Source organism: Vipera berus (genome assembly GCF_964194415.1).
Source record: "Vipera berus genome assembly, chromosome: 2".
Taxonomy (NCBI): Eukaryota; Metazoa; Chordata; class Lepidosauria; order Squamata; family Viperidae; genus Vipera; species Vipera berus.
The window spans coordinates 104,353,140-104,380,827 of NC_138203.1; the positions used below are offsets into that span (position 1 = coordinate 104,353,140).

Genomic DNA, 27,688 nt, shown 5'->3' on the forward strand with positions numbered 1-27,688 from the left:
TCAAAGCCGAAGAGCCAGCACTTGTCCGAGGACGTCTCTGTGGTCATGTGGCCGGAATGACTAGATGCCAATGGCGCACGGAACGCTGTTACCTTCCCACCATAGTGGTCCCTATTTTTCTACTTGCATTTTTACTGCTTTCGAACTGCTAGGTTGGCAGAAGCTGGGATGAGTAACAGGCACTCACTCTGTTACGCAGCACTCGGGATTCGACCTGCCAAACTGCCGACCTTCTGATCGACAAGCTCAGCGTCCTAACCCACTGAGCCACCGCGTCCCTGTGTGTGTGTGTGTGTGTGTGTGTGTAGCAAAAATATTATATTTGATCACTAAATTAAGCAGTAATTTTCACTATTGACTGAGTATTTTGCAACATTCCAAAACATGCTCTAAACTGTTATGGGATGAGGAAAAATGGTACCCAAGTTAATGTTGAACAAAAGATGTAAGGAAAGTCCAGCAAAATATACAGAGAATTCATGAAAATGACTTTTCAATTGCTGCAGAGCACTATCTAGCATACCCATCCTCCCATCTAATTTTGCAGAAAAATATCTAGCTTTCCTATGAAGGAATAAGAGCATGACTTATTAGCATTTTACTTGAAGATTGAAAACCGTTTGCAATGATTTGATAGGGTAATGACTACTGCAAATTGCTACATGTGTCTCTACAGTGTTATACTTACTCCCCATACCAAGGGGACAACAACTGGTTGAAATACTCCCACTTTTACATTTAATTTTATACTAAACACTTCAAATCATCCGGAAAGAGTATTTATCTTGCTTACTTTACAAAGAACACAAAATTTAAGTATGACTCCTGCTAATTCAGTTCTTTGGAACAATATGAGATGTGACTTGCACTTATCCGAAAGCTCAGTTATTGATAAAAATGAAATGTCTGTTTCCTTTCTTAGGATCCTGTCGGCGACCTCTTCGGGCATCCAACAGAAAGACTGACTCTGCCTTCGTTACTCCTGAGCCCCGCATTACTCGATCTAAGAGGAAGACTCCCAAACACAAAGTTACCATTGTTTTCTCTAGTGATGAAGAGAACAGCCTAGATGAAGGTGAAAATATTCTCTGTCTGAATTTAAGATAGTGGACTAGTCAAAATGCATTTGGGAGCTCATCTTTGGGGGAGCTCAGAATACAAGAATAATTTTTGTGTTAATTCCATTAACCCTATTTAAGCTCTGGATTGTTTGTTATGTTAGAGAGGAGATTATATTTTCATAAAATTAATATGAGCTGGTTGAATATGCTGCCTGTTGCCATAAGTCTTCTTTCTATGCCAGTTCTCTGAAGGTCATTTCTTGCTTCTTTCAGACCTTGATGCTGAATTGAAAGCGGAGGAGACCCCCAGCAAAACAACTCCCATTTCTCGTTTATCATCTCACCGCTCTCGATGATTACCTGCCTTTTTGTTGATTCTGTTGGTTAACGGGAACAAAAGTTTCCAAGATTTCAGAATGAACTGGGTCCCTTTTTTATTTTTGGTAAAGTTACACGAGAGGTTTATTTTAGATTTCAAGGCTTGGCATCGTGACAATTTCTTACTCACATGGTTGATAGATTAAAATATGCCTTTCAATAAATACATGTTCTGATTATTATTATTACTTTTGTATTATGTCTTAGGAGCATGACTGAAATTCCTACGTATTCATATTAACTAGGAGATGTTTGAGAACCACAAAAATGTACCTTGATATAATACAAGCCTGTTTCCATGCTTACATTAGTTAAAGAGATGCATTAGCATACATAAAGGACAGAATCGGAATGTTCTTTTAAGGGAGTACAGTAAGCAGAATGCTTTTTTTAATGGAACTAAGTAACCAAATTGGGAAACAAAATAAAGGAAAATTTAAGTTAAATAAGGCACAAAATTTAAAATACAGTGTGGAAAAGAGCTTTTTAAAATAAGAGTTCATGGTAATTAGTGCTGAGTTCAAACAAATTTGAAGCCATCTATATAGCCATCACACAGGAATCAGTCAACAAAAGCAGTAATGAAAAATAAAAACAAATACAAATTTAGAACTTTGGTTTGATCTGAGTTTAAAAGAAAAAGAAGAGAAATGTTCTCTCACAAACAGCACATCTGCATTTGAACAGGAGTAGAGTTCAACCTGTAGAAGAGATTCAGTTTCCAGATGAAAGGCTCCCTAAATGACCTGGACTGGAGAAGCAACAGATGGCTGTTTAAGTTCTAGTTGGCTTTGCCTATCTAAAACAGGGCTTCCTAACCTTGGCAACTTTAAGATGCATGGACTTTAAATTCCCAGCTGGCTGGGGAATTCTGGGAGTTGAAATCCGCACATCTTAAAAAGTTGCCAGGGTTGGGAGACCCTAATGAGCAATTGAAAAATCAATAAAATCTTGATTTTTGCAGACTAACGGGGGAGAAATAATGTTACAGTTGAATTTACATCATTTTTATATAAACACCTGTAAACTACTATACTTGTGTCAATTGTCCAGACTTTGTCCATTATTTGAGCATGAAGTCTGAACTAAATGCTGCCCACTGTATCCAAAATTCACTGAATGGGGGTCCAAAAATGGATGCATCAGCACAACCACAAAATAATAAAACAAATTTAAAACAAATTTAAAATCAGGTGATAGAGATACTACAACATACTATTTTTCTTGTCTCTTCATGGTTCATATTATGGCAACTTCATTACAATATACAATTGTTTTATAGCTAGAAACTTCCATTCAGTTTGAATGGCCACAAGTGTTGAACGCATCTATGGTTTGATTCTCTGGATATAAAGTAGGGAATTTTCTCCCAAAATCTGCAGGCATCAGGGGTCCCTCACTACACCCTCCCTAGTCACTTATTCCTCCTTGCTGTTCTTTTCTGCTAGCTTCACAATTTTACAGAATAAGTGAAAGTGTCAAAATCTATAGCCCAATATTTCCATATTTATGTTACTTCATTAAGTGCAGGTACAGAAAATTATTCCTGTACAAACACGGATTAGCGTGGGGTTATATCAGGCCAAGCCAAAAGGCGAGCTGCATTTTGAAGTTCCTTATTCCAAAGCTAAAATAAATGTCCCAAGGTATGGAAAATTATAATGTATTTTTCCTAATAAGTAAACAATTTGTGAAATAAAGTTTTGCAGGATTCTTTTGCCAAGTATTTAATACACATTCATTTAAAATAGTGACATTAAAATAGGAAGATTTCTTAAAATGTTAATCAACTTTAAATTCATTTTTATCACAATTATCTTGAACAGTAAACAGAATTGTTCCTACAGGAGTATTGGGAATGATTTGCTGCAATTTAGACAATGACTATAGAAAATACCAAACACAAAGTAATAAAAATGAGGTTAGGAAAATAATGTTTGATCTACAAAATATTCACATTACTGTACTTCAATCATTTCAGAATTTAGAATCAAATAATACAGCGGGTAGTTCTAAAGCTAGATTAAAAATAAAGGGAAAGCACACCTTTGCACAATCCCTTGTGATTTAGGGATTGAATAAATTGTTTCAGTCTGAAATATGGAACTTTAGAGAAACCCCAAATAATTCAAAATCTTTACTTACTGCTAAGCTTGTAAGCCGCCCTGAGTCTTCGGAGAAGGGCGGGATATAAATGGAATTAAAATAAAATAAAAAAAATAAAAACTTAAAGATTGGTAAGATATTATATCAAAATTAAAACTAAATATTTTTTGCCAAACTGACAAATCTGAGCCAACAACCTTCCGCAGTTTCATAGGTTTAATTTTAGTGACAGTTTCTTGAAGTCACAAATTAGTCTCACATTCTCTAAAAACAAACTTGGCTGTTTTTAAATTGGAACTATACAACCTAGAACAAAATTCAGAGAGCTGAAGAATGCACTTAAGATTTTCATTGCATTCACATATTAATAGTCTAAGTACAGAAGGTAAGTACTGGACTAAATCCAGAACTAGCCTTGATGCCGCTGATAATAAGCATCTGTACAATATTTAACTTTGCAAACTTTTAAACAAACTTTAAACAGGGAAAATTAACAGTTAAAATGATAGGGAAAATAAATTCAAATCAAAATATCAGATTTGCTGCATTTACTTAATATGGATTCACCCAGTGGCTTGCTAAATTTAAAAATACAGTCAAACATTTATTTTACTCCGTCAAAAGAAAGCAAGAATCTTTTGGCCTGGAAGTGCCCAACCCTCTGAAATTTGTTTATCTCAAAGTAGCGCGATCTCAAAACCTACCTTTTCGAACAAGCTGGCCTGGCCTGATGGGATGGGGTTGGGTTTTATTAATGTGTTTTTACCCTACTTTTTTCATGTGTTTTAACTTATTCGTGGGCATTTTGTTTAATCGTTTTTAATTTTTGTATCTTGTTTTTAATATGTATTGCCCTGTTCACCGCCCTGAGTCCTTCGGGAGAAGGGCGGTATACAAATAAAATTAATAATAATAATAATAATTTCCTAACCATGGGAAACTGCATTATTTCCCAAAAATTATACCTCAGAAGAACCTATAAATAAAAACAGAAGGCAGAGCATGTGGAAGGAAAGTGCTTAACTTTGGGGGAACAATTGTCACAGGAAGAAGTTGTTTCAAGCAAGAGCACTTAGCGCCATTCAGCTAACCCCAAAACAAAGGGAAAGGAAATCAAGGAAGGAAAAGGGCCCCGAACAAGACAGATAGCAAACAAAAGGGGGAAGGTTCCAAATTGGTTTCCAACTTTCTTTTTCTCATTAGTTCATTTGTACCACAAAATTACAAGATACCTATTTTGCAGGTAGGGGGGGGATATATTCCATTTTTGCTCATGATCTCAAGGTGGCTTTCGCAGGGATTTCCCTGCACTTTATGTTATACAACAACCCTTGAGGTAAACTTAGATGAGAAGTCATCTAATCTGAATGGAATTAAACCTGCATTTCCCTAATCCTAACCCTAGTCCAAACTTCACCCCATGTGTACTAAACAATTCTGAGAATAACCTTCAAAAGTGTTTATATCAGCAAAGCCAGGTAAAAATACTCTCTCTGGCTTTGCTTAAACAAAGGTTACAATTTTTTAAAAAAAAATTGCTTTCCCAGAACAGCTGCTTGTGCACTTTTATTACATACTTGAGATGGGCAGAACTTTTTAGAATTTGGTGACAGGACTTCACGATTCTTCCCCAATTCATGTAGATGTGACTAACTTGACACAAACAATATAGAAGTACTTGAATAATGAAATCAGTCCACAATCTCTATTTGGGGACTTAAATTTCTAATACTGATATATAAACATAAAACCAATAGGGAAACAAATATAAATGTGATTGCAAAGTGAAAGGGGGAAAAAAACCAGATACCTTATGGTGATTAAATAAACTAGATGTGACACCCCCACACCCCCAAAAAAACTTATTAACAAAAAAAAAGTGGTAAAAATCCCAGCCCTTTGAAACATCTTTGCCCCCTGAGGAGAGATTGGCTGTCACCCTCTTGACCTTTCAGAAGAGCCTGAAGACCTGGCTCTGCCAAGCTGGCTTGTGGCCCAGATGGGAGAGAACCGCAGTGGAGGTGATTGATTAAACTCATAGCAGCTCTCACCTCCCTCCCCTGTGCATTCTGCCTCTTTCCTTCCCATCTTTTAGTTTTAGTTATCATTTGTATTTTTATTGTGATTTTACACACACACACACACACACACACACACACACAGATATTTATTTATTTATATATATAAAGGTAAAGGTTCCCCCGCACATGCTTGCTAGTCGTTTCCAACTCTAGGGGCCGGTGCTCATCTCCGTTTCAAAGCCGAAGAGCCAGCGCTTGTCTGAGGATGTCTCCGTGGTCATGTGGCCGGCATGACTAGACGCCAAAGGCGCACGGAACGCTGTTACCTTCCCACCGTAGTGGTCCCTATTTTTCTACTTGCATTTTTACGTGCTTTCGAACTGCTAGGTTGGCAGAAGCTGGGACGAGTAACAGGGGCTCACTCTGTTACACGGCACTCGGGATTCGACCTGCCAAACTGCCGACCTTCTGAGATTATATATATATATATATATATATATATATATATATATATATATATATCCTGCATTAATGATGCGGCTGACCTTAAATTATATTAAAGAGGCTCAAAGCAGCACGCACGCGCACACACACACAATTTGGCTTGATATTGGTATAGGTATACAAATGTTAAAGTACACCTTGCTGTAAGAACTACATATTTACATGTGGCTTATTTATTTCTAGGTTTCTGGTTGATATTAAAAATGTTCAATCTATTTTGTACTTTCCTCACATCAAGGGTTCTCAAAGTGTGTGTTTTCCTAAAAGAGTCATGAGCAAATCTGAACGGGTTGTGCATGTCAATGAGGATCAAAGCCGCAACTTACTCTCCTTCAGCTTGTGCAGTGGCTATCAGCCTCTCTCCAAGCAAACAAGGAGGAAAGCCCAGAGCAGCAGAGCTCCAGCTTTGTACCTACAACTCCTAAAGGCTTGGGCACCCAAAGCTCCCCTCAGAACTTTCTCCCTTTCTGCCTGTACAAAATCAAGATTTCTTGCATTTGCCACTATAAACAGCAAATATCAACTCTTAAAAAAGATGGAATGAAAAGCTAGAGCAGCTAGCTCGAAAATATAACTTCTGAAAAAGAAGCAATATGACTTGAAATTGGATTGATTTGATATAATTGAAACAATGATAGAATTTCCCAACTTTTTAAATAAAATATTTAGAAATAAGCAATAAGGATGGTTAAAATTTAATTATTAAGAGTAAGTAGCTTGTTTTATTTCTTGTTCAACTTCAAAATCAGTCATCGTTTTTATTTATGGAGGTCACACAAATTCAATTATCATTTTAGTTCATAATACCACAAACTTTAAATTATTTTAATGGTAAAAGCTATTAGATCTGACATGCAGCAGATGGCAGCAAAATCAACCATATCTTAGTGAGATTGATCAAAACTATAAATTCACATTCCTATTGTTGCTGAAGAATAGATACTGTGTCCACATAATGACCAGGAATTCATCTTGACACAAATTGTTGTTGCTGCTAGTTTTCTTTGATCTCTCAAAGATACATCTGTAGCATTATGAAAATAGGAATATCAACCGATGTTTCCCATTGCTTTTAGTAGCTTTACAGGCAGCAGTTTACAATAAGGTGCAGCTGGCCCCAATTCTGCTCACTTTTAAGAAATAATGTAGAACCTAGAATCATAGGTTTGGAAGGGACATTGGAGATCTTCTAGTCCAACCCCCTGCTCAAGGCAGGAACTTATTTCATCCCAGTCAAATGGTTGTCCAGTCTATTTTTTAAAATCTCTAGTAATGGAGTACCCATAATCTCGAAAGCAAGCTATTCTATTGGTTGATTTCACTGTCAGAAAATTTGTCTTTACTTCTCTCTTTAACAAGCTTCCACCCATTATTTCCCTCTGATGCTTTGGAAAATAAGTCAATCCCCTCTTCTCTGTGACAGTACTGGAAGACAATGATCATGTCCTCCACAATCCTCTCCAATACGCTAGTCATATCTAGCTCCCTCAACCGTTCATCATACGACCTAAACACCAGACCCTCTATCATTTTTGTTGCTCTTCTTTGCACACTTTCCAGGGTCACAATATCTGCTAAACTAGGGTTTTTAATTTTGGATGTCTCCCTCAATTAACAGGGAATTCTTGGAGAAGTTGAAGCAACACATTCCTTTGAATGCCTCACATCCATGGTTGTGCCTTAGGAACAGATAGTCACAGCGGCAGCTCTATTTTCCAGTGTGGCTTCACAAACTTGTCTGAGTTTGTGATTCAGGCCAGCCGGCCGGCCAGCCAAGGCTTGTGAGATGGCATTCAGGCCCTTGGTGATGATACAAGCGAGACTCCTAACATTGTGGGTGTTGCACGTAGCTAATCCTGGGACACTTACCAGGGAGATGGCAAGGGAGACAGACATATTCTGCTTTGCTTAGTAGAATGGGGTGGGAGTCACAGTCCAGAGCTAAGGGATCGGAGGTCCCTTTTTTCTGGTTATTTGGTCTTTCTTGTAGGCAAATTTAGCCTCTCCAGCATTCAGTAAGCCTTCATGGGTTACTGGCATCAGTGGAACGTCTTCACCGTCATTCAGATATCCTTCCAATGTTCTTTTTTTTCTCTACTATGTAGTATACTGTACATACAACATTCCATGCCCACTTATTTTCTTCAGCAAGTATGGTTTGTCAATGTCAGTGCATGAATAAAGAGTATGAATCATTGTCATTCTTTTTCTGATCTTCCTATCCAGGGTTTTTAGTTCTGCTCGAGTCCAGCCCACATTCCAACTAGGTATCTACAGACTGAAGATATTAATCATTATTAACACCTTAATTATTATGGTTTGTCACACAATTAGCCAAATATTTAGGCTGGATTTGGCATTTTTACCCATCTATCAAGTCAGTCACATTGTTGGGTGGCCGTATAAATTTTTATAAATAAATAAACTTCAGATATGATTTAATTATAACCCTTGTTATGTATTAGATTTGTAACGGGAAATACTGAAGGAAGGCGAATGGCCAGACTCAGTATATGGCACAGGACCATTTTATTTATTTATTTATTTATTTTATTTTATTATATTTTTATACCGCCCTTCTCCTGAAGGACTCAGGGCGGTGTACAGGGCAATAAATATAAAAAAGCGGAATACAAAAGTTAAAAGACGATTAAATATTTAGCCCAGTTTAAAACAGTATTAAAACATATTAAAACCCCGACCCTAACCCATCAGACCAGGTCAGAACTGCTCAAATAGATATGTTTTTAAGTCGCGCCGGAAGGAGCGAAGGTCGGGGGCCGTCCGGAGCTCAACCGGCAAGCGGTTCCATAGGTCTGGCGCACCCACAGAGAACGCTCTCCCCCTGGGGGCCACCAATCGGCATTCCTTGATCGGAGGCACCCTGAGGAGGCCCTCTCTGTGGGAGCGCACTGGACGGAGGGAAGTTGACGCCGGCCGCAGGTGTTGCCGTAGGTAATCCGGACCCATGCCATGTAGGGCTTTGTAAGTCATTACTAACACCTTGAATCTCACCTGGAGGGCAACCGGCAGCCAATGCAGCTCGCAGAGCAAAGGTGTAGCATGGGAGTATCGGGAGACCCCCCCGCACAACTCGCGCGGCTGCATTTTGCACCAGTTGGAGCCTCCGAGTGGACTTCAAGGGCAGCCCCATGTAGAGAGCATTACAGTAGTCTAGACGAGAAGTCACGAGCGCATGAGTGACTGTACGCAAGGCATCCCGGTCTAGATAGGGTCGCAACTGGCGCACCAGGTGAACCTGGGCAAAGGCCCCCCTTTTATAAGACCATAGAATCACAGGGCTGGAAGGAACATTGGAAGTCTTCTAGTCTTTATCTGTGAAACTGCTTTTCCCTAAGGCATCTACCCATCCTACCAGGTCAGACAGAAATATTGTCATCTGGCAGCCTATCCTATGGAGCACTCTACTCCCAGCTTGTTCTATTATAAAGCTTTGAAGACCTGGCTCCCCCACCCCACCCCAAGATTAGATAACTGCACATTAGAAGGTTGATTTGGCACCAGATCTTTGTTGCTTTTAAGGTTTCAACCTGTTCAATTTTATAGTTTTAGTATGATTTTATATGTTGTTTTAACTCTTGATTGGGAGCCGCCCAGAATTGCTTGAAGATGGATGGCTATGTAAATGTTTTAAGCAAAGAAACAAACAAGCAAACACATTTGCGCTGTAAGATAAATTGTTTATATTTATCTTTCAAGCCAGAAAAGTGTTTATTCAATCAATTTGATCATGTAAAATTGCAGACTCTAAGCGGCATATGCCAAGCCTAGGGAAATCTGCCAAAGTCCTAGGGAAAGCCTCTGTCTGTCATTCAGGTCACTTAGGATGCAGTGATCAATGAACTGACCAATCATTTGATTATGTCTAAAGCTTTTTTACATTATATTCTTCATCAATGGGTGAAATTCAACCCAAAGGAGATTTTACCCTTTATTTTTGTCCCCTTCAGTGTATTCACTTCCTGGTAGTTCTATCACAAAAATATAAGTTAGTTTTCTAATGCTAGTGACAGCATAAACAATGGAATACTAACATTTGATGTTCCTCTGTTAGTTGTCCTCTGCCCCTGCACAGAGTCCTCGCTGGCAACTGTTTGCTCATCAAACAAAATGCAGTGATTGTGTAAATGCTCCCAAAGCCTCAAAGTGAATTCTTCATGCCCTTTCTATTGTAGGAGGCTGAATGCAATCTAAAAAAGTTCCTTGGGTCCCCTTTTGAGAAAAATCCCTTGATAGGCCACACAGTACATATATAGGTGAAACTCGAAAAATTAGAATATCGTGCAAAAGTTCATTTATTTCAGTAATGCTACTTAAAAGGGGAAACTAATATATGAGATAGACTCATTACATGGAAAGCAAGATAGTTCAAGCAGTGATTTGTCATAATTGTGATGATTATGGCTTACAGCTCATGAAAACCCCAAATCCACAATCGCAGTAAATTAGAATATTGTGAAAATGTGCAATATTCTAGGCTCAAAGTGTCCCACTCTAATCAGCTAATTAAGCCATAACACCTGCAAAGGGTTCCTGAGCCTTTAAATGGTCTTTCAGTCTGGTTCAGTAGGAATCACAATCATGGAGAAGACTGCTGACCTGACAGTTGTGCAGAAAACCATCATTGACACCCTCCATAAGGAGGGAAAGCCTCAAAAGGTAATTGCAAAAGAAGTTGGATGTTCCCAAAGTGCTGTATCAAAGCACATTAATATAAAGTTATGTGGAAGGGAAGAAAAAGGTGCACAAGCAGCAGGGATGACCGCAGCCTGGAGAGGATTGTCAGGAAAAGGCCATTCCAAAGTGTTGGGGACTTTCACAAGGAGTGGACTGAGGCTGGAGTCAGTGCATCAAGAGCCACCACACACAGACGGATACTGGACATGGGCTTCAGTTGTCGTATTCCTCTTGTCAAGCCGCTCCTGAACAACAAACAACGTCTTACCTGGGCTAAAGAAAAACAGACCTGGTCTGTTGCTCAGTGGTCCAAAGTCCTCTTTTCTGATGAGAGCAACTTTTGCATCTCATTTGGAAACCAAGGACCCAGAGTCTGGAGGAAGAATGGAGAGGCACACACTGCAAGATGCTTGAAGTCCAGTGTGAAGTTTCCACAGTCTGTGTTGATTTGGGGAGCCATGTCATCTGCTGGTGTTGGTCCACTGTGCTTCATTAAGTCCAGGATCAACGCAGCCGTCTACCAGGAGATTTTGGAACACTTCATGCTTCCTTCCGCAGACGAGCTTTATGGGGATGCTGACTTCATATTCCAGCAGGACCTGGCACCTGCCCACACTGCCAAAAGCACCAAAACCTGGTTCAATGACCGTGGGATTACTGTGCTTGATTGGCCAGCAAACCCGCCTGACCTGAACCCCATAGAGAATCTATGGGGCATTGCCAAGAGAAAGATGAGAGACATGAGACCGAACAATGCAGAAGAGCTGAAGGCCGCTATTGAAGCATCCTGGTCTTCCATAACACCTCAGCAGTGCCACAGGCTGATAGCTTCCATGCCACGCCGCATTGAGGCAGTAATTGCTGCAAAAGAGGCCCAAACCAAGTACTGAGTACATATGCACGCTTATACTTTTCAGAGGTCCGATATTGTTCTATGTACACTTCTTGTTTTATTTATTTATTTATTTATTTATTTATTTATTTATTTATTTATTTATTAATGGGATTTATATCCCGCCCTATCTCCCGAAGGACTCAGGGCGGCTAACAACAAAACATATAATAAGTACAGAAATTAAGATAAAAATAAAATTAAAATCATCTGTGCAATAAATTAAAGTTAAAAATTAAAAATAAATTTAAAATTGTAAATATAATTAGTCCAGGTCAGCCAGGTGGAAAAGGAGTGTTTCGAGGCCGCAGTGAAAGGACTGGAGATTTTGGGCCATCCGAAGCTCAGGGAGGAGCTGATTCCATAGGACTGGCGCTCCCACAGAGAAGGCCCTCCCCCTGGGGGTCGCCAGCCGACATTGCCTAGCTGACGGTACCCTGAGGAGGCCTTCTCTGTGTGAGCGTACTGGGCGATGGGAATTCATTCCCGGCAGCAGATGGTCCTGCAAGTATCCCGGGCCTAAGCCATGTAGGGCTTTAAAGGTAAGTACCAGCACCTTAAATCTCACCCGGAGGGCAACCGGTAGCCAATGCAGCTCACGCAGGAGGGGTGTAATATGGGAGTATCAGGGTGCTCCCATCACTACCCGTGCAGCTGCACTCTGCACCAGTTGAAGCCTCCGGGTGGTCTTCAAGGGCAGCCCCATGTAGAGAGCATTACAGTAGTCTATACGGGAGGTAACGAGTGCATGGGTGACTGTACGTAGGGCATCTCGGTCCAGAAAGGGGCGCAATTGGTATATTAGGCGAATCTGGGCAAATGCCCCCCTAGCCACGACTCCAATATGATCTTCAAAACTGAGTCGTGAATCTAGGAGGACGCCCAGATTGCGTGCTCTATCAATGGGAGGTAACATCTCTCCTCCTATAGTCAAAGATGGAACCTCTTGGACTAAACGAGATGACGGTATGTAGAGCCACTCAGTCTTGGCCGGGTTGAGTCGAAGCCTGTTCTTTCCCATCCAAATCTGTACCGCTTCCAGGCAACGGGACATCACATCGAGGGCATCACTGGGTTGGTTCGGGGTGGAGATGAAAAGCTGGGTATCATCAGCATATTGATGATATTTCACCCCGAAGCCATGGATGATCTCTCCCAGCGGCTTCATATAGATGTTGAACAGGAGGGGCGAGAGCACCGATCCCTGAGGCACTCCACAACTAAGGGGCCTAGGGCTTGACCTCTGCCCCCCTGCTAACACCGTCTGCGAACGGTCCGAGAGGTAGGAGGAGAACCACCACAGAACGGTGCCTCTCACTCCCAACCCCTCAAGACGACGCAGTAAGATACCATGGTCGATGGTATCAAAAGCCGCTGAGAGATCTAATAGGACCAGGACAGAGGAATAACCTCTATCTCGGGCCTGCCAGAGATCATTCACCAGTGCGACCAATGCCGTCTCCGTGCTATACCCGGGTCTGAAACCCGATTGGTACGGATCCAGATACTCAGCTTCCTCCAGGATCAAAGGGAGCTGTCGTGCCACCACGCTCTCAACGACCTTCGCAAGAAAGCGAAGGTTGGAGACAGGACGGAAGTTGTTTAAAATAGCTGGATCCAATGCAGGTTTCTTAAGGAGGGGCCTTACCACCGCCTCTTTCAAGGCGGCAGGGAAGTACCCTTCACTCAGTGAGGCATTGATAACTGCTAGGAGCCAGCCTCGTGTAACCTCCCGAGATGCATAGACTAGCCAGGAGGGACACGGGTCCAACAAACATGTGGCGGCACTTAGTTTCCCCATGATCTTGTCCACTTCATTCGGAGTCACAGGATCAAACTCTTCCCAAATGTTCTCGGCCAAACTCATCGTTTTCCTCTCGTCAGATACTGCCCAGTCAGAGTCCAGACCAGCCCGAATCTGAGCAATTTTGTCCACCAGATATTTACTAAATTCCTCAGCCCGTCTATGTAGGGGGTCCTCTCCCGTTTCTTGACTTAAAAGGGAGCGGACCACTCTGAACAGGGCGGCCGGGCGGTTATCTGCGGACGCAATGTGAAGTAAGCGCGCTTTGTGAAGTAAGCGCGCTTTGCCACCCTCATTGCCACAAGATAAGATCTAGATTGATTGCATGTACGCCATAATGATCACAATTATGACAAATCACGGCTTGAACTATCTTGCTTTGCATGTAATGAGTCTATCTCATATATTAGTTTCCCCTTTTAATTGCATTACTGATATAAATGAACTTTTGCACGATATTCTAATTTTTCGAGTTTCACCTGTACATAGACTGGAGACAAGTTGTGTCCTTGGTCATTTAGACATTTCCAATGCAGGAAATGATCCTATGTAGATTATGGTAATAGGGACCACCAAGCTCTTTGCATTTTGTGAGCATTAAATCATAAACTAGCTGTTTGACCTTTTGATAAAGGTTATAAACTCAGCCAGGGCTAAACTTAGGTTCTTGGTTGTTCTGTAATACAGGGAATACTGGTTGGGTGATAGGAATCAACTTACCTCCTGAGCCAGATAAGCTTTCTTCAGAATCCCTTGGAATCTACCCTCCACCTGCCTCTACTCAGCAGCTCCTCAGTTATTTTCTCTCCATTTTCCATGTAGCACAAGCAATAATTGAGTTTCCATTATTATGGCTAAACTATTCAAATAATATTTTTTTAAAAGACCTTTAATCTTATCCACCTATTGCTCAGAATCCTATATATCCCGTATAAGCACATAAGTAAGAAATTAACTGGATAATATGCGGCTGGAAATTTTAAAAATGAAGGCCTTAATTCTTGCTAACAGGTTTGATCTATTTTTAATGATAAATTTGATGATTTAGAATTATCAAATGACAATACTGAGCAAAATCATTACTGCATGATTATTTTCAAGTGAAGTACTCTTTTAGTCTTTAAAGAGGGGTTATATATGGTTCAGATCTATTAACATAGGCATCACTGCATCCACACAAAATATATAAACACTGAACAACATTATCTCTGTGTATCTTAAAGGTCCCAAGTCTAAAATGTACCATTTCACATTTTGTCAATGCTCATTGGTCTCAATAAGCATCAAATAACTTAATCCTTATACAGTTAAGATGACATCTGATCTGCAGTGCAGACATTTATCCAAGTATCCAGAGGGTAAGTAAATAGTCCAGTTGGAGATGAATCACATTTGATTCCCCCACCCCACCCCTGAGAACTGCTAAGTATTTATTTATTTATTTATTTAGTTACATTTATATACCGCCCTTTCCCTGAGGACTCAGGGCGGTTTACAGGGAATTAAAAAATCCAACATACAAAAGTTAAAACCGAATTAAAAAATATTAAATTGACCCTGTACACAATTAAAACCCCAATTAAAAATTTCTCCTCAGCCTGGGCCCGAGAGCTCAAAGAGCCAGGTCTTCAGGCCCCGGCGGAATGATCGGAGGTCGGGGGCAGTTCTCAGCTCCACCGGCAGCTGGTTCCAGAGGGCAGGCGCACCCACTGAGAAGGCCCTATCCCTGGGTGTCACCCGCCGGCAATCTCTCACCGGCGGAACCCTGAGCAGACCCTCCCTGTGGGAGCGCACTGGGCGAAGGGCATTTGATGCCGGCAGCAGGTGTTCCCTCAAATAACCCGGACCCAGGCCATGTAGGGCTTTATAGGTAATAACCAGCACCTTGAATTTCACCCGGAGGGCAACCGGAAGCCAATGCAGCTCGCGGAGTAGAGGTGTTACATGGGAGTATCGGGAGACCCCCATTACAACTCGCGCGGCCGCATTCTGCACCAGTTGAAGCCTCCGTGTGGTCTTCAAGGGCAGCCCCATGTAGAGAGCGTTACAGTAGTCCAAACGGGAGGTCACAAGCGCATGAGTAACTGTGCGTAGGGCGTCTCGGTCCAGATAGGGACGCAACTGGCGCACCAGGCGAACCTGTGCAAAAGCCCCCCTGGTCACGGCTCCTATATGGTCTTCAAAATTGAGCCGTGAATCCAGGAGGACGCCCAGGTTGCAAGCCCTATCAACGGGGGGTAACACCTCACCCCCCATCATTAAGGATGGAATAACTTGGTTAACCCGAGATGCCGATATGCACAGCCACTCAGTCTTGGCGGGATTGAGACGAAGCCTGTTTCTCCCCATCCAGACCTGAACTGCCTCCAGGCACCGGGACATCACGGAGAGGGCATCACTGGGTTGGTTCGGGGTGGAAAGAAAAAGTTGGGTATCATCAGCGTACTGGTGATACCCCACCCCAAAACCACGAATGATCTCGCCCAGCGGCTTCATATAGATGTTGAACAGGAGGGGTGAGAGAACCGACCCCTGAGGAACTCCACAAATGAGAGACCTCGGGGCGGATCTCTGCCCTCCTGTCAACACCGACTGCGAGCGGCCCTGGAGGTAGGAGGAGAACCACCGTAAAACGGTGCCTCCCACTCCCAGCCCCCTGAGACGCCGCAGCAAGATACCATGGTCGATGGTATCGAACGCCGCTGAGAGATCTAATAGGACCAGGACAGAGGAACAACCCCTGGCCCTGGCCCTCCAGAGATCATTCACCAGCGCGACCAATGCCGTCTCCGTGCTGTGTCCGGGCCTGAAGCCCGATTGGTACGGGTCCAGATAATCAGTTTCCTCCAGGAACAGAGGGAGCTGGTGCGCCACCACACTCTCAACAACCTTCGCCAGAAAGCGAAGGTTGGAGACTGGACGATAGTTGTTTAAAGCAGCCGGGTCCAAAGCAGGCTTCTTGAGAAGGGGTCTCACCACCGCCTCCTTCAAGGCGGCAGGAAAGACACCCTCCTTCAAGGAAGCAGTTATTACTGCATGGAACCAGCCTCGTGTTCCCTCCCGAGCCGCATAAGCTAGCCAGGAGGGGCACGGATCCAACAAACAGGTGGTGGTGCTCAGTCTCCCCATGATCCTGTCCACATCATCAGGGGAAACAGGGTCGAACTCAGTCCAGATAACGTGCTCAAGACCGCCTGATTCCTCCACCTCAGACTCTGCCCAGTCAGAGTCCAAGCCGGTCCGGATCCAAGCGATTTTGTCCGCCAGATGATGACTAAACTCCTCGGCTCGTCCCTGCAAGGGATCCTCTCTCACCTCCTGGTTAAGGAGGGAGTGAGTCACCCTAAACAGGGCAGCCGGGCGATTATCGGCGGACGCGATAAGGGCGGCAAAGTAGTTAGACTTCGCCGTCCTTATCGCCTCAAGATAAGACCTTATAAAGGTTCTTAACTGCAATCGGTCGGATTCGGACCGGCTGGACCTCCAACCGCTCTCTAGACCTCGTCTCCGACGCTTCATCTCCCGGAGCTCCACAGAGAACCATGGGGCCCAGCGGGATCTGCGACGGGTCAGAGGTCGCATGGGTACAACGCAGTCGAGTGCCCTGGTGGCAGCCGTTTCCCAGGCCTCCACCAGATCATCGACTGGGCTGTGGGTAAGGGTGATAGGTATAGGCCCAAGCGCCCTCTGGAACCGATCCGGGTCCATTAGGCGCCTGGGGCGGAACCACCTGGTCGGTTCCGCCGCCCAGCGGCGGGGGGTGGCATGACGGAAAACCAGCCTCAGGAGGTGATGATCTGTCCATGACAGAGGGGTGATGGACGGGGAGCCCCCTCCCAGATCATCCAGCCACTGTCCAGACAGGAACACCAGGTCGAGAGTATGATCCCCCTCATGAGTCGGGCCCTCAATAACCTGGGTCAGGCCCATGGCTGTCATGGAGGCCATGAACTCCCGAGCTAACTCCGACGACCCTCCCAGTGATGGCAGGTTGAAGTCACCCAGGACTATAAGCCTGGGAAACTCCACCGCCAACCCTGAGAGGGTGTCGAGCAGCTCAGGCAGGGCTGTTGCCACACAGCTGGGTACCATTTTGAGATCAAAGTTATAATATGGCCCAAACAGATCATATATGGGTTACAGAGATGGAGACTTAGTTTCTCCTATCTTTAATCTGCAAACCCCTTTAGTCGTGCACATTTCATATCAGAAATTTATCACCATTTTTTAAATTAAATATGACTAAACTTTATAGCCCCACAAAATATTTCAAACTAGTGTTGCATATGACAACTGCTTCCAGGATACTCCATGCATACAACTTGATCTGAATAATAGCAAACAAAGTGGTGGAAGTACCACTCAGTCTCCAAAACAATTTTATATTTCAAAAGTAAACCTGATACTGAATTTACAACGCTATATATGACCTTGCACTCTATATGAAATATGGGTTTTTCTTAACCTAAATATTAACATTCTTGCAGTAAATATTTATTAAATCATAATAAATCTTTAGTAGCTTAGAATTTATTGTAACTTTTTAAATCTTATTTTAAATTTATATTGTGGTAATTATTACTGTAAGGGGACGCAGTGGCTCAGTGGGTTAGGATGCTGAGCTTGTCGATCAGAAGGTCGGCAGTTTGGCGGGTCGAATCCCGAGTGCCGCGTAGCAGAGTGAGCGCCTGTTACTCGTCCCAGCTTCTGCCAACCTAGCAGTTCGAAAGCATGTAAAAAATGCAAGTAGAAAAATAGGGACCACTACAGTGGGAAGGTAACAGCGCTCCGTGCGCCTTTGGTGTCTAGTCATGCCGGCCACATGACCACGGAGACGTCCTCAAACAAGCGCTGGCTCTTCGGCTTTGAAACGGAGATGAGCACCGGCCCCTAGAGTTGGAAACGACTAGCACGCATGTGCGGGGGAACCTTTACCTTTACCTTAAATTATTACTGTAGATATTTCTATATTGTTTGTTAACAACCTGGAGTTTTCAAAATATATTTGGTTAAAACTAATGAAATATATATTTTTTATTTTTTTTAATCCCATTTATATCCCGCCCTTCTCCGAAGACTCAGGGCAGCTTACAATCTCAAGCACAAATCAATGTGCTTAGCAATAGCCTTCATTCTATGTATATGCCTGCTTATTAGGGCTTTCAGGGCCCCCCCAAGCGGCATTATTACAAAGTCAGCTTATTGCCCCCAACAATCTGGGTCCTCATTTTACCTACTTCGGAAGGATGGAAGGCTGAGTCAACCTTGAGCCTGGTGGGATGCGAACCTGCACTAATTGCAGGCAGCTGGTGTTACTTAAGGAGGCATTAGCCCACTGCTCCACCAAGTGCTTTTAAATTCCCTGTTTATTCACTATGTGTATTTTTCTTTCCTTTTCTCAAAAATATTTAATAAAAATATAATAAAAAGTAATGTATAACCAGGAGAAACTTTGGCTTCGATTTTGCTTGTTTGCTTTGAGGCATAATTTCTAGTGATTTGCTAGAGTGATACTCCTATCAATTACTCCTGCTTAACTTAAAACATGCCTGCATCCCCGCATAATGTGATTTCTATCACAGCAATATACCTCCTTGGGCTGTGGACTGCCAGAGGCTGCTAAGGCAATATCTACAGCCTTTGTAGCCCACTGCAATTGTATTGTGCAAAGGTGGCAAGATTGCAGACTGAATTGATCTGCACGGCCCAATGTGATGAGAAGGCGGGATTTCCGCTGTCACGTTCCTCCAGTAGGACTCTAGGAGGAACTTCACGTTTTTTTTTTTCCTTATTAGACATGCTGCTTGAGTTTAAGTAGAGAAAAGGCTGGAGAAGGGAGGGACATTGTTGGGTCAATGAGCAGAGTAGTCTTTGTCAGAGGAATGCAGAAAACTACCAAGAAAAGCCCTTAGTTGGGGGAGGGAGGGTTGTCCTGAATAAACATGAGTAGAAGTAGGTTGCAATGACCAGAATTAATCTGCAACTCATAAATATATCTAGGATTTATGTAGGTTGAGCTATTCTCCCAAAGGCTCTTTCAAATACACATTTGCTTCTAAACCCCTAACTTTGCATTTCATGACTGAGAGTGTTCCTTAGGCATATGAGGAAACAAATGAAACAAAATGTAACAGATGGTCCCATACAAGTTGTTACACTAATTTGCTTAATAATGCAACCCTTATGCAGTTACACGGGACACTTACCCAGTGCTTCTGCATTGGACTGTTTTTTAAGAGTGCTTTGTGCAGAAGTAATTTTTAGCACAGTTAAAAATATATCTCCTCTCGTGAGATGTCCTGAATGCAGTGTGGAGATATAAGAGTTGCCCTCTGATAACACATTATGCCTTGATTATTTGTAAAACCAGGGCAATTCCTTTTTTGGGATGGGGGAAAGAGTTCTTTCAAACTTTTAATGGTCCGTCTTGGAAGGCTGTGTTTCACCTCTGGCTCTGTTACTATTTCAATTTATGGCACACACATTTCTCTTTGGGCTGGGTGGAGAAACAGGAAAAGAGCTGCAGCTGAAGTAATTTTGTGGTTTCTCCTACTAATCTCAGTAAAAGTAATTTCTACAGAATTGTGCTGGTTTACAAGGCAGGTTGATCCAATAATGAAGTAAATTATGTTGGTGAAACTACAGAACCAGAACTTTGATGTCCTTCATGATTTTCCTGTACGTAATGCTCAGCTCTAGAACAATAAATGATAGTCAGGTTTATACTGTATAAAGTGGTCAGCCAAAATGTATATGATTTACTTACCCTGAACACTTTTCTAAAAATGGCTTATGGCTTAGATGTGGGCTGTGTGAATTCAGCCATTCTGTGTTTTGAGATATTGTCCTTAAAAAAACGGTTTTTAACCATCCATGCCCAGTGCAATGGCATCTTTCAAGCAGTCTAAATTTTCCTGGGGTTCAGCAATTTTGCCAGAAGCTCCAACATTTGGCTGCTAGATTGCAAGCTAGAATCCATTCACAATATTTGATCTATATAATTTATTTCATTGCTTGTTTTGTTTCATAAATCATTTTGGTGGGGAAATGAGACATGTCACCACGTTTCATAAAAATGACTCATTATTACTACAATTATTTAGAGTCAGACATTCCTAAGAATCTTTTGTGTTGTAGATTGCAAGGGAGATACATTCTGATTCCTGCATTGAACTGCTTCTGAATACGTGGGTTCTGTTTTATAATCGTAACTAATGCAGGGATTGGAATTATTGCATGAACAATGTTTTTTTCTAATTCCAGCATTCTCTCAACAATGGTTCACTGAATATCTTTGAACAAGCAGAGCGTGAAGGAATGCTATTTCTTTCATGCTAGCTTTCATAAACCACATTCACAGACCTGTAATGGTTTTGGCTTACTATACTGTGTTAACTCATAGTGGGTTACATTAATTACTAGTTAAACTCAAGCTACCGCTTAATGTGTTGCATGAAACTGGTGGATAACGTGATTCGGCCTCCGAGCCTGGCAAAACATACAAGGGTTAGGAATCAACTTGGATTCCAAAGTACTTTGTTGAGATTGCAAAAAGCCGCAGGTGCCAAACCGAACTGATTGATAAATCACACAGCGATCAATCTAGCATGGCGATTCAGGCCAAACAAGCATTTTGAGGGGTTTGGGGGAGGCCACCGAGTGAGGCTGAGGAACTGTGGCGGGAGAGAACAAAGAGTCTTTCTCTGAAGCGAGCGGAAAACAGGGCGGTCGGGAGGGAAATGGCGCCGGGCTCGGGGCTCTCCACTCCCGACACAAGGCCTGCATGCAGCCACCCCCTCCGCCGCCGCCTGGCGCTCTGATTCGGTGTTGGCCCCGGAGGTCGGGCCTCGTCATTATCATACCGGGCTGTATAAAGGGCAGAGCCGAGCGGGCCTGCCTTCTCACCTCCTCACTGCACTGCGGAGCTGAGTAAGGTCAGGACCTCTTGGGTAAGCGCTCACTTTTACCGCCGGCGGCAGGAAAGCCCCTAGTATTGCGACTTTGCCTGGCGGTGGCGGGGACGCTAACCGGCGCTCGAGAGGTTCAGGCAAAGAACAAGGTGGCGAGGGGAGCTGGCCGGACACCGTCCCCCGCCAGACCCGGCTTTGTGCGTTGCTGGGGGCCGGCGGGGAGCGCTTATACTGCAAGGGTCTTCAAACGTGGCCCTTTTATGACTTATGGACTTCAACTCCCAGAATTTCTTAGCCAGCATACCTGGCTGAGGAATTCTGGGAGTTGAAGTCCACAAGTCATAAAAAGGGCCAAGTTTGAAGACCTCTGGCTTATAGACTGTAGTCGGCGCCGGGCGAAACTCGGAACTTGGGAGCGGAATCTTGCATTGGGTGGGCTGGGAGCGGCAGCCGCGGAACCAGGGGGGGCGCGTTTGCGGCTCGCGTCAGCCGGCAGGACGGGAACAAAAGTTTCGAGGAGGCTTTACAGGGGGGAGAAAAATCTTCCGCAAAGGCAGCTGCCCCCTCCACCACCACCACCCCCCGCCCGCCCGCCCAGAAACACCCGCAGGTGTGGAAGGCCTCGCAGGCCGCCCTGGACTCCGAGCCCGTCTGGGGTTTTCCTTTCCCTCCCGCGAGGCTTAATTTGTCTCCCGGGTGTCTGCCGGGCGTGAGACTTGCGCGGCTCTCGCCTCCGAAGGAAAAGTTTTCTTGGGCGGCGGCGGGGGGGGGGAGGGTGAAGTAAGTTGGGCGAAGGATGAGAAACGTTTAATCTGCTCCGCACCGCAATAGTTTATATAAAAAAAAAATCTTGTGGAGGAGGTGGGAGGTTTTGAAGTTTCTGGAACCGGTGATGAAGTTTGCGTCCTCTTTGTTTTTCTTTCCAGGAACGGTTTTTCCAGCGGCGAAGATGGTGAAAGTTGGTATCAACGGGTGAGTAGGAGGAGGAGGAGGAGGAGGAGGGGGCGGACGTGCAACCCGTCCGCCTGAGTATGGCAGGCAGGCAGGGAGGGAGGGAGGGCCCGGGGGGAGGGGCAACCCTCGCATGAGAGCTTGAGTAACTTTCTGGCCAATAGAGGGGGGAGGAAGCTGGGGTGGGGATGGCCAATGTTGCTGTCCAGGCTGAGCCTCTCTGCAGATCTTGGGAGCCTCCAGCCCAGCATTCCTTTCCTCTCCAAGGACATGTAGAAGTCATCCTGGTCCTTCCCCCCCCACACACAAACACCCTTTGCAGCAGCTGTTTCAAACAGAATCTGCTTGTGTCCTTCTTGGCACACTTTCCCACTCTGCTGGCACCCTGTAAATGTTTTAAGGCTGCCATCTTTGGCCTTTTTATTTCGACATGGCTCTGGGACTAGTTGAAGCACATGGAGAAGGCTGGCGGCCACAATGGGTCCAGGAAACCCCGGGCTGACTCATTTTCCTGAACATTAATTGCTGAGTCATTCCCAACAGGAAGCCACCTTGCTCTCTATTCTCTGTCGCTTTTAATTCTACATATTTTCCCCTCCTATCTTTCTTTGCGTGCTGCAAACGTAGAGCATCTCATTATGTCTGCAGGGAGGATTATATAGCTTTCAGTCTGTAGGGCCTATTAAGAATGTGACCTTCTTGCTCTTTGTAGCTGTAATCAGATAACTCCCAACTCCAGCTCCAGCTATCTGAGAGGACAGGCTCTAAAGTTAGTGTTTGACCTTTCAATAGCAGGATGGGGAGTGTAAAGGAGGGAGTTTCAAGTAGCATTCTCTATGAAAAACAAATGGGCAGGTGCAACTCAAGTTCTGCCTAAGTAATACTGGGTCAGTGTAAGGACTGATAATGAAATAACAGGAACTGATTTTTGGAAGTTGACAGGGAGGATGTATGATTTCTTGGGCAGAGTTTTGGGTGTCTTCCCTGAAAACCCTCTAGTCTTGAATTTCAAAGGTGAGAAAACCTGAAGCATTCTTAACTAGGTAGATAACTCTTACAGACTTCCCACAAGGCAGCCTTGCACAGCTGTAAAATTGTAAAAGCTTCAGTTCCCATTTATTCCTTTGATAGTCATGAAAATCTGTCATAGCTTTTAAAAGCGCACACACTCATCAAACATTTTAGAGCAATTGCTGATTTAAGAAGGGAATCCTTTCCAAAAAGTGGGTTTCGAAGGAGGATGACCACAAGTTTGGGGAAGGGAAGATATCCAGTTTCCTGCAAGGATGCTCTTTGTTTCAAATACAAAGGAGTCACATGATCCTGTAAAGCCACATACTGTTTTAAGGCTCTGAAGTATGTTTCTGTAATGGGCAGAGTCGCATCCCTGCCCACCTCCTTTTTTAATTGGCCTCTTACCTCTGCAAAGAAACTCAAATTTTCTGAGCTGTATCCTACCAGTCTTTATTATGGTATTCGTAGATGATTGCTCTGTAACCCTGGTGAGTGTCTCCAGTTGAATTCTGTAATTTGCTAAGAGTAGAACAAATCAAGCATGGAACTCCAGCTGTATATTTCAAAGACAGTTACATAGTCCCTGTAAGGATGTTCTCCATTTAAAATACCAGAAGGCTCAAATAAATATTCAGTGTTAAAGCAGAAAGTCTAACTTGTTCTGCCCAGAACTAGATCAAAGTTTAGGGATTAAACCAGAAATAGGTACCAGATATCTTAAGTGTTTTGTAGTACAAATTTCATCTTTATTTTGCATAGTCACTGCAAATATGTTAATGGGTCAGATTTCTGCAGGACATTGTTATTTGTCTAATATTTTGCCACTAAATATATACCACCTGACTCGGTAATTCTAAGCAGTTACTCCAGTCTGTTTGTTTTCTTATCCAAAAAGGTGGTCCTTTATGCTTTCTCAAACTGCTTTTCTGCTCTTCCCTACATGTTGAGCTGAATTAATTCTCTTAATCCATTCTGGAGATAACAGTGTTTTTTATATTTTTCTTCCTTTAGTTTTGGCCGTATTGGCCGTCTGGTCACCAGGGCAGCATTCAACAATTCTAAGGTCGAAATTGTCGCCATCAATGACCCATTCATTGATGTCAACTACATGGTAATAACCCTCTGTTGTTCACAGGGCCTGAGTTTGTCTGCTTTTTAAGGCAAAACAAGATACACTTGATCATAGAAACATATATTGACAAATAACACGGCTCTTCAATATTCTAAAAACTTGTCCCAGTAAACTACATTGAGTTAATGTTGTGTGTCTTAATTTCAGGTGTACATGTTTAAGTATGACTCTACTCATGGCCGCTTCCATGGCACTGTCCAAGCTGAAAATGGAAAACTTGTCATTAATGGACATGCCATCACTGTTTTCCAAGAGTGAGTAACATCCCCTCCATTCAGGTTTTCCTTACTTGTGTAGTCTATTTCTTGCCTGCAGAGTCTAAGCTGATCCTTCTCTCTCCTTGCTAGGCGTGATCCTGCAAACATTAAGTGGGGTGAGGCTGGTGCACAGTACGTTGTGGAATCAACTGGAGTTTTCACTACCACAGAGAAAGCCAGCGTAAGTATCTGTTACAAGAGGAAGGAGCATTTGTACAAATTTCTGCTGTAAAGAGAGGTGTTCTGATCCTGATATGAAAATGGGATGCCATCTGGATTCATAAATGTTTTGTATTTTATTTCCACGGGGTTGTAAAGAGTGGGGCATGACTTTGCAACTGAACAACAGAATTTCATTTTATTTTTTTTAGAATTTAATGTGCTATATACATATGCTCAAAACTCCCCATCTTCTGGGGAGGAAGTAGATCCATTGATGGAGCGCTGTGGTGAAACAATATTTTTGGCATTTGGACATGGCTATTTTAAAGTATTTATCTGCTTAGCCATCTGAACCATGAGATGGGTGGCAAATAAATTCGATAAATAAAATAAAACACTCAAACATTTCCATCATGTTAAAAGAGAAATCCAGTGAAAAGAATCTGCATAACAATGTGTGATTAGATTATTCTTAAGACTGTTGCTTGCTATCCAGTCTTGGATTATATGTATGTTTTAAATAGGAGGTAAAATGTTACTCTTTTTCCTTATAGGCTCACTTGAAGGGCGGTGCTAAACGTGTTATAATATCTGCCCCATCAGCTGATGCTCCCATGTTTGTGATGGGTGTCAATCATGAAAAATATGAAAAATCTTTGACGGTTGTCAGGTGACTATAGGGAGAAAGGGGGGGAGCAAGCTGTATTGCGAGATTAACATGGGGTGCAGAGTATCTTCCAGAATGGTCCATGTCCATCCATTGAGTGCTTCTTTCCTTTTTTTTTTCCAGCAATGCTTCTTGCACTACCAACTGCCTGGCACCACTGGCCAAGGTCATCCATGACAACTACGGCATTGTGGAAGGTCTTATGGTATGTGAATTGCACAGGCCTTTGCTCACGGGTGTCTAACTCGTCACGTGATGTGACATGATGTATCGTGACTTTTTTTGCATTGCCGGAGCTGGGGTGGATGGGGCTGCCGCATGATGCCCCCCTGCCTTAGCTAGTTCCTCTCTTTCTCCAACACGTAAAAGAATTCAGAATTGTGTTGCTTAATGGTGAAATATTAAATGTGAGAGGTGATCATGCGTGCAACAGCTTCCTGCGGTACTTGGAACAAATATTCAACTTCATGTGGTAACAATGGTCTACCTTGCTTCTTCTATTCCAGACCACAGTTCATGCCATCACAGCCACACAGAAGACTGTGGATGGCCCCTCTGGGAAGCTGTGGAGAGATGGTAGAGGAGCAGCTCAGAATATCATCCCAGCATCCACAGGTGCAGCCAAAGCTGTGGGCAAAGTCATTCCTGATTTGAATGGGTAAGCCTTCCTGAGCAAAAAGTGCAACTGATCCAAGTCCTAGGCCAAAACAAGGAATATTTATATCTTAGCCTGAGTCTTTTCCTTCGTTCACAGGAAGCTCACAGGAATGGCTTTCCGTGTCCCAACTCCAAATGTTTCTGTTGTGGACTTAACATGCCGCTTAGAAAAGCCAGTGAGTATTCTTACAGTATTTCTGAGCCTGCTTTACTGCTAGTACAAGATTGGAGTTCAAAAAACTAGATCAGCAGAGATTCAGAAAACTCATGTAATGGTTAACCAATGCTTTGGCAGTCCAAATCTGATAGTCCTTCTATGTTTGGGGGAGTTTATTCAAATTCAATTATGGGAGGGTGGGTTGCTAGATTGGGGAAGGCTGCTCTAAATTTATTGCCATCAAATTCTTTGTAACTTAAGTTAGGAGTGGGGAACTTGTGGTCCTCAAGATTTTGAACATGCTTTTTGCCCAGGCTGTCTGTCTGAGTACCGGATATTGGTGAGAATGAATTGACCATAAGCTTGCTACACAATAGGAAAGTGGTGCAGAATTCAGTTATTTAATATTCCTCTCTCCCTCACTTGCTTTCTTAGGCAAAGTATGATGATATTAAGAAAGCTATAAAGACAGCTTCTGAAGGCCCAATGAAGGGTATTCTGGGATACACCGAGGACCAGGTAAATTTTCTGATGATACAAAAATAACTCTCGGGTCCATTGGAGCATTTTGCAACAATTGTAATGTGATTAGAAATCTGACAATAGTTTTTAGGTATTATAGACACGACTGTATGTAGTCATAAAATATGCTTTTTCTTTGTTTAATCAACCAGCCCATCTAGGTTCATTTGATTTGGCTCATAAATATACATGGAGGCTTAAATTTGAGACTTCACTCTTCAGTGCTTATCTTTGTGGATTATAACATCTACTTCTTCTCCCACAGGTGGTCTCTTCTGATTTCAATGGCGATACCCACTCTTCCATCTTTGATGCAGCTGCCGGCATTGCTCTTAATGATCATTTTGTCAAGCTGGTCTCATGGTAAGAGATGGAAAGGGGTAGATGATGGCTGTTAGTTGGCTTATTGGATTTGGGAAGAGATGGAGGTGCAATGTTTAATATTCTGCAGAATAGCAGAGGTGGGAGCATGTGATGGCAAGCAATGGCTTCATGCCGCTCTTTTTCTTCTGCTGTTTTTCTCAAGACTAAAAGAAATTTTTCTTTCTTAGGTATGATAATGAATTTGGATACAGCAGTCGTGTGGTAGACCTGATGGTTTATATGGCATCTAAGGAGTAAAGACTACGGTTTTCTTTTTCTTACAACTTGGCTCTGTATTTTGCAGTTAGAGGCACTTTGTTCCATCTGCCTCTTGAGGAGGTAGAGAGGCTGGAAGAAACGTGAATGTTTCAGTAACATCTCCCCTCTTAATAAAATCATCACTGTCTTGAACAATTTCTTCTCTTGTGTGGC

The 27,688-nt window shown here is 43.1% G+C and overlaps 2 protein-coding genes across 3 annotated transcripts in view; both read left to right on the forward strand.

Moving 5' to 3' along the window:
- Positions 1-1,609, forward strand: part of NCAPD2 (non-SMC condensin I complex subunit D2) — a 42,549-nt gene extending 40,940 nt beyond the window's left edge. For both annotated transcript variants that reach the window (XM_081321349.1, XM_081321350.1), the window contains exons 30-31: positions 923-1,075; positions 1,335-1,609. In XM_081321349.1, the coding sequence (XP_081177475.1) occupies positions 923-1,075; positions 1,335-1,417 (236 nt within the window). In that variant the 3' untranslated portion in view covers positions 1,418-1,609. The remainder of the gene's footprint in view (positions 1-922; positions 1,076-1,334) is intronic.
- Positions 1,610-21,221: 19,612 nt separating this feature from the next.
- Positions 21,222-27,670, forward strand: GAPDH (glyceraldehyde-3-phosphate dehydrogenase). Its single transcript, XM_081320330.1, has 12 exons — positions 21,222-21,413; positions 22,301-22,346; positions 24,351-24,450; positions 24,619-24,725; positions 24,819-24,909; positions 25,445-25,560; positions 25,681-25,762; positions 26,064-26,215; positions 26,312-26,390; positions 26,807-26,890; positions 27,159-27,256; positions 27,445-27,670. The coding sequence occupies exons 2-12, from the start codon at positions 22,324-22,326 to the stop codon at positions 27,512-27,514; spliced, it is 1,002 nt and encodes a 333-aa protein (XP_081176456.1). The 5' UTR covers positions 21,222-21,413; positions 22,301-22,323; the 3' UTR covers positions 27,515-27,670.
- Positions 27,671-27,688: the final 18 nt, after the last annotated feature.

Coding starts and splice junctions, on each gene's coding strand:
- GAPDH (XM_081320330.1), top strand. CDS start 22,324: ATGGTGAAAGTTGGTATCAACGG. Junction 24,726..24,818: donor GCCATCACTGTTTTCCAAGA/GTGAGTAACATC, acceptor TCTCCTTGCTAG/GCGTGATCCTGCAAACATTA. Junction 26,391..26,806: donor CATGCCGCTTAGAAAAGCCA/GTGAGTATTCTT, acceptor TTGCTTTCTTAG/GCAAAGTATGATGATATTAA.